Source organism: Alligator mississippiensis, chromosome 3 (assembly GCF_030867095.1).
Source record: "Alligator mississippiensis isolate rAllMis1 chromosome 3, rAllMis1, whole genome shotgun sequence".
NCBI classification, from domain to species: Eukaryota; Metazoa; Chordata; order Crocodylia; family Alligatoridae; genus Alligator; species Alligator mississippiensis.
The window spans coordinates 76,315,759-76,328,464 of NC_081826.1; the positions used below are offsets into that span (position 1 = coordinate 76,315,759).

General features: G+C 41.1%; 1 protein-coding gene across 1 annotated transcript in view; it reads right to left on the minus strand.

Annotated features, from left to right (window-relative positions):
• The window catches only part of SNTG1 (syntrophin gamma 1), a 386,259-nt gene that overhangs the window by 321,569 nt on the left and 51,984 nt on the right, over positions 1-12,706 (minus strand). Inside the window, exon 2 of the mRNA XM_059724105.1 lies at positions 1,503-1,557. Coding sequence (XP_059580088.1) covers positions 1,503-1,529 — 27 coding nt within the window. The 5' untranslated portion in view covers positions 1,530-1,557. The remainder of the gene's footprint in view (positions 1-1,502; positions 1,558-12,706) is intronic.

Sequence of the window (12,706 nt, forward strand, 5' to 3'; positions counted from 1 at the left end):
CAAAAACACTGGGCACTGAAAGTCTATGTGGATGACATTTTGATCTGGGGAAAAAAACAGTAGAAGAGTGTGACCAAAGCCTGTAACAATAGGAAGTAAAGGAAGTAAATTTGTATAAAAAAAATGACTGGCCTATGATTTTAATCACAAAATTATTTATCCCACAAATGAACAGAACTTTTACCTTCTTCTTTCATTTATTAAGTATCTCCAAAAAATAACCTAATCAGATTCCATATTTTCACATCTAAAATCAAGAACTTTTCCAAATTATACCAATAGGGGACTGATATGAACCTCATCAATTATCCAATCCCATCATCTGCTATTGCAGACAAACATATAATATAGTCCCTTCTCTTCCAGAACTTATATGGTTTTGCAAACAAAATCAGAACAGAAGTAACAAAATGCTGTCCCTGTATCACATAGCAAATCTTCAGCAGTATGGCTTGCTTGGTTTTGTATAAAGAATTGATAATGTGTGTTTGAGGGTGTTTCAAAAAGTAACTGTTACTTTGAAATAAAACCATTTTGTGTACAATGAGCGGCAAGTGGTGAGCTCCCACAGGCAGCCACGCTGCTGTTGGCGGGGGGTGGGGTGGGGGTAGGAAGGGTGGTGAGTACTGACCAGCAGTCGGCGACCACCGCAGACATCACCGGCAGTGTCAGCAGTGGCCAGCAGTAACTGGGGACTGCCTGAAGACACCACTGGTGGTGCCGGCAGTGAAGGGTGGGGTGGCTAGCGGTGACTGCCCACAGTTGCCACTGGCAGTGTCAGCAGAGCATTTTTGCAGGGGGTGCACCACCAAGCACAGGGGGGTGCACATGCACCCACGTGCACCCCCAACACATCATCACCAATGGCAGTGGGGAACACTGACAGTGGCAGGCATTGTTGAATGCTCCCATCATTTACAACTATGTAGAGAAGTGATGTAATTCAGAAAACAATCACTGCACACAAAAAGGTTTTATTTCAGAATTGCTGTTACTTCCCAAAACATCTTTGTATTTTGCTTTTGAATAACCCCATATCCAAAGTGCCTGTAACAGAAAGGAAAATAAAAGGAGGAAAAGTTTCATTTTGTTGAGCTCATTACTATTCCTTCCATAATTTTTCTTGGATTTTGCCAACAGTGGAAAGGGTATCATCCCTTCCTCTCCATTGATACTCTTCATGCATAAATTGAAGCTAGAAATGCTTGCCTAAGATGTGATCCTGAAAAGAAAACTACACAAACAGACCTCTGCCCCAATAGTGAACCCTAAATGAAAGTGGGAGTGGATTGCAGAGAATTGATTATGCAAATAGATAAACAACAGATTATGGATAAATTATAATCCATTAGAAAACAAATCCCACCACATAAAAATGTACTGAGTTGGTTGTACCTGATATAATAATTGCTTTTACTTCAGCCTTTAGAAAAAAAACAAAAGAAAAAATGCATTTGATATTCATTATACTACTATTTGAAAAGAAAAAATTCGGACCCTACCTCTTCACAGGTAGTCCTGAAATCCATGTGCTATGGCACAGCTAGTGATATTTGTCTAAAACAAAGAGAAAGATTTCATTAAAATTCAGTCCAAGAATGAACAGATATTGCAAGACATAGTTATCTAAATTAAGTAGGAAGACACTGTCTTCTACTGTACGAGCTCTGTTTATATTCATTACATAAAAAGGAGGAAAGATCAAAGTTGTAAGAGGGTAGGGATATGTGTGAAGCTGAAAAGTTGTTCCTGGTTTTTATGAAGCACACCAACTGATTTGATTAAGTGTAATTAAGGGAGATCTGATGTTTCTACCAACTTCCCCATTGCACTAAACATTCAAACTTATTCGTCTGTATGATTGACCTTTTATTGTAACCATTAGCTTATTTTCCATTTATTCTTCAAAGTAAGAGTACTTGGAAAGAAACCCTTCAGAAAGGAACAATTAAGTGTGGTTTTTCAGAAGGTTCCCTCTTGTAAAGGACTAATTTTTTCTACCCCTAATTAAAAAGTTTCATGCATGAATACTCCTCCCTTTCCCTACTGCATTCAAATTTTTATTCACAAACATTCTGTCTCCAAGAAAGTAACTGCATTTATTAGAGTGTCTACTTTTGGGAAACCTTTGAGTGCTGAAAAATGCAATGATAGAGAAGACAGGAAAGTGCTGGAGTGCTTGTAAAATGTTACATGAAAACTGCAATTAACATTATGGATCTGTATCTGTAATACTTGCATACCAATACAATACACTTAGCATTTTTTTTTTTAATCAAATAAATTGTCATCAGAGGATAGTGATATTTGGGGGATATAAAAGCAGAAAGTGTTACTGATATGAGGTACTTCTGGTTCACTTCCAGGTCCGTTGCTGAGTGTGTGGGGGACCCCACTATGTTATCCCATCTCAGTGATCAGCCGTGGGGGGACCCTGGGTGTCTTTCCAGACCCAGGAGAAGTACTTCCAGTCCACTTGCGGGTCTGCTGTAGAGCGTACGGGGGACCCCCCCCCCCGCATGTTCCCATGGGACACTCCATCCACCCCACCATCTCAGCATTCATGAGCTGTGCCTTGTACCTCAAGGTACATAGAAAAAACATATAAAGCTGTGTCTATGGCCAAATTGTCGTATCTCTCCAAATCTCTCCAAATCAGATCAGAAACTTCCAACTTGATTCGAAGAGATTAATGGGTCTCCTGAATCAATTCAGAGATTTGGCCACTGAATCGGGCCAAATCTCCTTTGAATCAAATCAGCAACTGAAGCTTTGCACAGCCCTACTCTATAGCTGTTTATACATTAAAAAATTATCTGCTGGTGAAAGGGTGAAAACCAGTGCACATAAGAAGATAGAGTTCATGTTTTGTATTTAGAGGACTCAGTCCATTTCAGCTGGTGCTCTAGAATGTCTAACAGTGCTACATTTTTCAGGTGACAAGGCCATGACTCAAAAGACATGCATCATTACTTTGTCTTGTCTGCTTTACAAGTTCACCAAGAGCTAGTGAACCCATTTTTGTAGTTTGTTCTCAAATAATTCATAAAAAGCATGACTGCTATTATAATAATAAAGATTTTTATCACTAGATCAAGGAAGTACGTTTTTTGACCATATTTATTATAAACCTTTATGAATATTAAATACGCTGATATGAAGCCCATTTCACCTTCAAAAGGTGTTGTTAAACCTTGTCTCTTGATGATAAACCTGCTGCAGCTATAGACTTGCAATGTGGTCCATCTTTGAGTCCTGTGAGTCTGTCACTTCTGTAGCTCATGAAAAGCCCAAAAGGATATCCGAAGTAAGCTGTGACTGACTAAGGGCCGTTTTCCAAACCTTGCATGATGGGTTGCATTTTTCAATACGCATTTAATGTCAGGATTTAAATTAACAATTTTTCCTATGATCACCTCTTGGTACAGTTTGACAGTGAAACTGGTATTTATTTAATCTGATTCATCTCTCTCTCGTCTGAAGATACGTTTCATAGACCATTTTCTCTGTTTTTCTCAGAAAAAACCCCCCAAATTAGAACTTTCCATGCAGATTTATAAAGGCACTTTAATTTGGATCTTGACACCTATCACATGTTTGTTGGGTAGTTTCTGTACATTTTTGGGCAGTTTGTATTTGTATCCATATCACAGATGAATATGGACATTTTAAAGTTTCTTATTTCAAGTATTTTTATTTTAATGCTATCTGTGCCTTCCTTGAAGTTTATGTCCGACTCCTACATAATATGCTGCTACCAGTTCTTTTTATTGATGTGCACCTTGTGTAAAAAAAAATTCCATTAATATTTTCTGTAGCTTCATTTGCCTTCAAAGAGAAATAGTTGCTGCGTTTTTCCTAAACACTGAAATTGTAAGTACTCAGTAAGCAACTTCATTTTGGCTTCCCAGCTCTAAGCAGGCCTATTCTTACCTTTTTGTTGTTTTTTCCACCTAGCATGTGCCTGATACTGTCTGACTGCAGGTGGTGACCCCTTTCATATATTTTTTACTGCACTCTCTTTTTTTAGACCTCCTCTATTTTCTCTCCCTTTCTGTTTTACTTTTTCTTGTATTTCCTAGCAAAGGTTCAATATCCTTGCAACTAAGTATGGTTCCCCTGCAGAAGAAAATACAGGCACATACAGGGGGTCAGAGATAATGTTCTCTCTCTTTTATGCAGAGCTCCAGTAGTCTGTCCCTCAGCATTACAGTTCATTCACTTGACTAACTTCCAGCAGTGCTAGAAGTGCAGAGTTCACAAATAACAATACAAACCAAAGACATTGCAGGTTGGCATCTTATTAGAGACAAACTGATTCAGAGAGGAATGAGTTTTTATAGGTGACAACCTACTTCATCAGATAACAATACAGTGACCTTAAGATGGCATATCATTACAAAAAGACATCTGAATAAATTACTCAATTTACATGACAAAGAGTTTGTTTACTGCACAAAGGTGTAGTGACAAGAATTTAAGTCTGCATCTCCATTAGTGCTACCGGGCATCTTTACACATGCTCTGGGGTGGGGGTGAAGGGGCACTTTAATTAGAGTGGTTCTCAGGATCTTCTCTAATTAAAGCACCAGCAGAAGCATTGCATGTATTCATCATCCTGTACTTCAAAATAGTGGTGTGGGCACCTTAACTAAAGCTCATTCAACAAGCTTTAATGAAAGTGCCCCTGCCACCATTTTGAACCATGGGGATGCTGAATACATGTGACACCAAGGCTGCTGGAGCATGCTAATTACTACAATCCAGCAAACTCAATTGAGTCTGCTCCAATGCATGCTAATCAGCATACACTGGAGCAGGTGTCACATGTATATAGGTGCATGACTGGTGACTTTATGTCTGGGCCAGGTACAGGTATAAGTGATACAGGTATACTTTACAGGTATAAGTGATCAGTAACCAGTCTATACCCTTAACAGAACAGAGGCACACAGACTAGCTACACTAGCACTCATCCCATGCTTGGCTGCTCTAGCCAAGCACCCAGTGGGCCCCATCCCTCATCTCTCCCAGAGCTGAGCCAGCAAAACTCCTCTCCCCAGCCCTGCCTCTTGCCTCCGGCCAGCTGTCCACACACCACAAGCAGGCAGCACGGGGGTGGGGAAGAGGGAGTGGATTGCTGAGCGAGAAAAGCCTCTCTCCACAAGCCTCTGGCCAGTTGTCGGCCACAGACAGGCAGCAAGGGAAGGGAACAAGGGAGAGCCAAGCCAGCAAAACCCCACTCCCCAGCCCTGCCTCCAGTCAGCTGTGAGTGGAAAATAAAGATAATTGATTCAAAATTAATTTATTCCAAGACTTACATTTATTTCTATGCTGTGCAATGCATTTATATGTTAGAAAGTAGGAAGTGATACATATTCATCTGAGTATTTTTGGACAAACTGCATTTACATTTTACTGCTGGAATGCCTTAAAATATGTTCAGTTACTACTAGGAGGAAGGATGGTTTCTGGTGGTTGCAGTGTGACCCCAGCACCTTGGCTGGTGATGGCGGAGGAGAGGGGGTGCATTGTTCCACAGAAGGAAGAATTGGGCTCCTTGGAGCTCTGGCAGCAGGCTGTGCCCAGCAGCCTTGCACTGGCTGGCAAGGAAAGGGGGGGCTCAACTGAGGGAAGGATCAGGCCCCTTGAAGCTCTGGCATGAGTGGCCCTTTCCCCGCCATGTCCCCTTTCCCCACAAGGCGCAAGCCTCCCAGGCTGCAGGATGTGTCCTGCCAACACTGCCACTCATGCCACAGCTCTGAGGGGCCCAATCCTTCCTTCTGAGGAATGACCTCTCACCCACCCCCAGTGGCTAGGCTGTCACACATGCCAAAAGTGACCTGCTCTGGGCCTCTCCTGAAAGTCAAGGGCTGGGCATGGGAGAAGGTCCATGGTGGCATGGCAGGAGGTTGAGGGTATGCTTGCTTGTGCCTGGCAGCTGATCAGGGGTAGCCCAGATGCTCATCTGTGCTCAGCATTCTGCAGCACCCCAGGGAGCCTATGAGGCATGCTGACAGGCACGTGGGAGTGGCCCCAACCTGCTGGCCTCAGTCAGTACAGGCAGCCTACATGCCCCACCACCAAAGGGTGAATGGGTGTTCTTTTTTGCTCTTGATCTAACCTACGCCACTTACAAAAACCCACATAGGTTTGATCAATTCCACCTCAGGCTTTTTGAACGTCTGTACTTAGCCCTGAAGCATTTGTAAGTTCTCCATGTCTAGAGTGATTATACATCCTAGTTTGGCTATGACACTCCAGGATCCCATAGCCTGGCCCAGGCCGGTTGGTCAAAAGTCACAGGTCAGAGTCTGGCAGGGTGGTGGAGTGGTATGGTACACCAGGATAGCAGCCGGACAGGCACTGCTGCTCCTGTGTGGGAGCAAGGTGGATGAATAGGAGCGGGTGCTACCCCACCTACACATAGTACATTCTCGTTCCCACACAGGAACAGTGGTGCCTGCCCGGCAGCCTGCCTGGCTCACCACACTGCTCCACTTCCCTGCTGGACTCTGGCCCAGGACATTTAACAAACCAGTTGAGACCAGGCTATGGAATCGTGGAGTGTCCCAGTCAAACCGGGACACACGGTTGCCTATGCATGCTGCTTGTGTTATGGACATCATCATAGCTAACAGATACTTGTTCAGAAAGATAAATAAAGTGGTTCTCGAGCCATATTCCACGGGCCATCTCAAACCGTTTGCTCATCACTTGATGCTTACTTTTCTTTCTCCCCCTCCCCACTTACACACTTACTAAGGGACAGTAAGAGAAGCTGAATATGTTACTTTCCCAGAAAATCAATTAGTGCAGGTTGTTACATAATTGCCAAGATCCTTGGCTCCTTTGAATTGTTATTTTAATGATCTCTATTAAAATATTGTTCAAAATATTGGGCAACCCCTTAGGTATTTAATTCCCAGCATAAAACTACATTGTACGAAATAGTGCACTTTGTTTTGAAATATTTTATAATGTCAGATGCAAATCTCAGATTCCTTTACAGAGCAATGGGATTAATAATGTGCAGCATTTTATCTTGGAATCCATTTATTTTCAAATAGGCACTCTTTCCCAAATGCTTTCCTTACTTTGGACACAAAGTCACCATTTAATCCTCACTATAGTATTATTTTTCATTATAATCATGCTTACAACCATTTTATTGCTGTATGTACCTGCACAAAATAGAGAGGAAGGGGTCAGGCTGGAAAGCACTCACTATTAAATTAGATGTTGCACATCTGCTGAGAAATACCTTTTCTTTAGTCCTCTGTCTAAAAAAAAACCCTTTGGGTAATTGAATTGTGGGAAAAATAGTTTTCCCATACAGGAGTCAAGAAATTACTGGTAAAATAGCTTACAATAATTCCAATTTACCTTTTCTTCTAGAAAGAAGAAAAACATGAATGACAGCACATTGAAAAATGATAATATGATTTAAAAAAAAGTAAAATGCATCTTTAAACTGTGAACTCAACACTAACAAATACCAGCCATGTAGGCACAGCAGTGGTGGAAAAGCCCCTGCTTCATGGCCCTCACCAGATCAACAGACACCAGGTTGCAGGCAAGCTGGGGCCAAGGCCAGGACTTTGCAGCTGCCAGCCAGGTGGGGTAGTAGGGAGGAAAGATGGGGGAACAGGCAGGACATGGGGCTGGGAAGCAAAGGCTTTGCTGCCTCAGCTCTGTGACAGCCTGGGGTTGGGGTTCGGGCAGGTCTGGCCTGGCTCAGCAGGAGCAGAGGAGCCCCATTAGGTGAGGTGGGGTGGGTTGGGGTGAGGTTAGCAGGGACTGCAAAGCATGAGATGCTTGGAGACAGTGACCTAATTTGAGTTGGTAGGGGATCTGACAGAGACCTAACTTGAGTTGGGAGAAGTTAGATAGACCGGTATAATCTAAACTGATTAAAGCGGATACCATCTCCATCCTGGTATATCTTAAACTGGGTTTCACCATTTTAAAACCAGTCTATGTGCACTAAACTTCTGTTCCATTACAGGTTTAGATTGGTTTCTGATCCCTTATACTGGTTTATGTATAATTTCTGTATGTAGCCATGCAAAGCAAATATCCACAGTTAAATTAGCCAGGAAAAATGCTTTGTGCATTCTCTCTCCGTAAGAGGTAAATACAGTAAGATACATATATATTTTTGAAAAGTTAGTAAGGTTTCTCTTCTTCTTCATATCTTTCTTGCAATTGGCCTATTCTCCAAAACCTAAGATACAAAACTTGTTTCACTCATCTCTGCATACAGGCAACACCCGCTTAGTGCTCTTAATTGGATGCTGAAAAACCGAGCATTAAGCAAAACCAAGTGTTAAGTGAAACCAACTTTCACTTTCTAAAGCCACCAAAATCTCTTTCTAAAGCCACCAAAATCACCAGAATCAGGCTTCCAGGATTAGTGGCAGATTCAGGGCCAGCTGCATAATGCCCATGAGTTTTATAACAAAACTTCTTGAGTGCTAAGTAAAATCAAGTATCACCATAAAAAGAGTGTTATAGTGAAACAGCGCCAAGCAAAACAATATTAATCGGGGGCTGCCTGTATATGCAAACCAAATAACATATGTCAGATGGATAGCAAATTACACAGTCAGATGGATAGCAAATTGTCTGAGGGGCAGCACTCAGAGAGTGGTGGTGGACAGGTTATATTCGACCTGGAAGGATGTGATCAGTGGAGTCCCCCAGGGCTCAGTCCTTGGGCCTGCACTGTTCAATTTCTTTATTAGCGACTTGGATGAGGGGGTGAAAAGCACCCTGTTTAAATTCATGGACAACACCAAGATTTGAGGTGAGGTGAGCACGCTAGAAGGGAGGGACAGCATACAGCTGGCCCTGGACTGGTTACAGGGGTGGGCAAATGAGTATAGGATGCGATTCAATAATGACAAGTGCAGGGTGCTGCACTTGGGCAGTAAGAACCAGCATGTGTGTCCTAAAGGGAAATCCAGGGGTAAAAAACTATTAGTTTAGTTGAAGACTATGGCAGCCTTTAGATACAAAATAAGTCTGCTCCATTTAGGAAAATACATTGAGCAGTTGGGTTTCACTTTGTTTATCCTAATAAATCAAGCCATTTTCTAGTAGAGTGAGAGATAATTGCACAAAATAGTTCTGTGATATAATTTTTAAAAAATATTTTATATTTTGTAAGTCATGGCATAAAGAGGATTCCATGTGCTTGAGCAACAGTAATAAATATATAACGTGTATAAAATTTTGAGAATACCTTGAGCTAAGTTAGAAACACCACTTATTCTTTGGGGTACAGAGTCAAATACAATATTATATGTACAATTTTTTTCTATTCATATATTGTTCCATAGAAGCAATACATTTTGGCTTATAATACCTTTTAATAATTGCATATTCTATTAACTCATGTGCCTAGGATAAATAATTTCTGTTTTCTGTGTGAGTAAAGTATTATTTCTTTTTTCCCTTATTTGCCAGAATGGGGTGGACATTTTTTTTTCTTTATTTTTGCCTCTGTGGGTAAATTTTCATGGCAATTAAGCATGGCTGACATTATTGTGAAAGCTATTATTCAGATTATATTTGGATTTTCAGCATAACCTGAATTATCATTAAAAATAGAACCTTGAATTTCAACAAACCTCTCCTCTGGAAATTAAATTTTCCATATTCAGTGCCTGATCAAGAAATTACCTCTTTATATGCTGGTTCTCTGGTTAATGCCATTTTTTAAGTCAACAGGGCTTCTTGTAAATGTTTACATGATGGAAAGAGAAAAAAAATCTTTTTGGCTGTGCAATAATTCTTGCTCAGAAATAATTCAAAGACTACTTCAAGCAAGGGAAGAGATTTTTAAGATGGAACATATAATAGTAATTATTGACCAGTGGCTTTCTTCAGATTTAGATAGTTTAAAAAATAAAAACAAAACTGGTTTTGAGATGTTGGAGAGAGAAAATAAAGTGAGTTCCTACATTTGACATTGTAAAATGAAGTGGTTTGCATAGTTTCCAGCTAGCCCAGTTGTGTGTTGATGCCAGAATAATTTGTGGGAGTTTATGTGCAGGGCTGTCAATCCAAAAGGACCATATTAAAACCTGAGGGCATTTATACATGTGCCCAACCCCTACTCTGATGTGTATTTTTCAAGCCATATATCTGTTATAGGAAATACATAATTTACATTTTCTTTTTAAATTATGCATGTTTGATATGTATTTAAGGTACTAATTAAGATCATAATATGCATAATGTATTGCACCAACTCATACATTTCAATGTACAGTTCCACATATGTAGAGTCATACACCCCCACTAGGTATTCGTACCACCTCCCAAGTGAATCCAGGAATGCTCCCAAGAAATAAACCACCCCTACTGATGTCAGTACCATATACTCAGCATTAAGGGGTCAGGGGCAAATCTGAGTGGTTTGTATCAGCCCTAAGCATGTTGCAGGAGTAAATCACTAAGAGGTGGTCATCAGCAGGCACTCCAACACTATGGTCAGAGACTTGTCATCTCTGCCTTTGGAGAACCTTAACACAGGCACACCTGGGTACAAGTGGGTAAGAGGCTTATTATTCCTTATCTAACTCTGGAGGTGATCAAGGCATACCCACAAAGACATGCTTAAGTCAGTGGAAGTGGTGTGGGGGGAGGGGGCAGGGAATGCAAGAATACAGATTTTTTCATGTCCATTATACAATTCTAAAATTAGTGAATATTAATGTCAATTAAAAGATGCTCAGGAAGTTTGAAGCTACCACTCTGCACATACTTTAAGGTATCTGGTAATAGTGCTTAAATGTAGATAGAATCTGTAAACTCACCAATCCTGTGGGCTCTTCCAGAAATGAAGAATGTAATCACCTGACAAAGCTTTTAAATGAAATGTCCAGCTCTTAGCAAAGCTCAAGCTTCAAAAGAATTAAAGCTAGCAATTAGCAGCTAACAAGGTTTTGAAATGTTTAATTCATTTGAAATTGGCTAAAACAAGAAGGATATTTACTTGCCAGTCATAATTTATTATTTTAATTGCAAGTGTTCTTAATCAGCAGGGTCAATTAAGGATTCACTGTAGAAAAATCAAGTTTGTCAAGAATCTAATGAAGCACAATGCAAAATTAAGGGGATTAATATATGCTATAGTAGCTATTAGGTTGTGTTCCTGCTTATGGCTCTATTTTCTTAAATTATTATTATTGATGGTTATACAACCTCTCTAAAACTACAAAATGTTTTATCTGGAACTCAGACTCTCTTTGACTTCACTTGGATAAAACTGAACTGATAGTGAGTAATAATAATATATTTTTTTTAAATGTTAAACAAAAGAGTATTATTTGAATAGGAGAACAATTTGAAACTTTAAAGATAACTAGCAGCGTTCAGGACCAGCCTCCCTTCTGTGAGAGGTTACAGCACATGACTGGAATTAGGAGATCTCTGGGTTCAACCTCTCACTCTGTCATTGAACTCTGGTGCATATTGGCACTTTTAAAGCCACTTTAAATCACTCAACTGCCCCTCCCCCCAGTCTTACTGTTCCAGGGGCCACATGTGTACATCTGGTGATGTAGGGAGTCCTCCCACTTTTCAGCAATCTGTTCTAAGTAGCACAGTCATACTTCCCAGTCTCCCTTATGAATTGCACCCTATTCCTAATATTTTCTTTTCACCCCCAGGCCTATCGCCAGAATGACCCACATGCTAGGACATACAAGGTGCTGACAGACGTGTAGCTCCTTGGTTTAAATCATGGCACTTCACATAAAGCACCATTAGTTAGATCTACCCCCTGACCCACCAGACATTTGTTGTTGGGTCAGGAGGCTGAGGAATTAAGCTCCATTCTGGAGCTGATCCAGCTAAGAAGATGCATGTCTGCAGCTTCTTTCCACTAGCCCACCCACCTCCCCACCTCCCAGCTTCAGTGCTGGCTGCATGATGGGAGGTGGGGAGGATATGTGAGGGGAGGGAGCTCAGGCTGGAAGTTGCCCAGCCTGTGCTGGAGTGGGGTGGGTGGATTAGAGTGTTGTCCCTCCCTGCCCCCCAGCAGGTTTCCAATTTACCCACCTCTGCCTCCAGCAAAGACTAGGCAAACCCCAGCCCGAGCTCCCTCCCTTAAATTGTCCCCCTTCCCACCACACACACAGCACCAGAGACACGGCTGGGCTGATGCACCCCAGCCCCAATGAGACAGAAGTTAAAGAAGGAGCTCTGTTTTGGAGCACCTTCTTCTAAACTCTCATGTAATGATGGTTAATTTTTCATGTGATCAGGCACTTTTAAAACACTCCGTAGCCATGCACTTCTTTCAGGGCATGGCTATGGAGCACTTTCAAGGGGCCAATTGTGGAACAAATGTAACTTCTGCCTGTGTGCACAGGGCAGTCCATGCAAAATGGCCTCAGTTCTTATGTTAGCATTCTTTCCCTTTGAGTTATATCCAGTCCCTTAATGTCTATGCGGTGTTAAACAGGCTGGAGTAAAGTTGTAAGCATCCTGGTTGGCTTGGTTCTACACCTGTAAAATAGTTTCAAACTGATTCTCATGGGTAATTTATGAAAGTAAATAAGTATTTATAAAACACTGAGTTTAGTATATGGCATGTTCTCAGAAATTGCTTAGATACCAAATATCTGGAAGTCTTAGATAAGCTAAAAAAGCTTTCCTTTCCAAATATGGATATTTTTTTCCTTTAAAACTG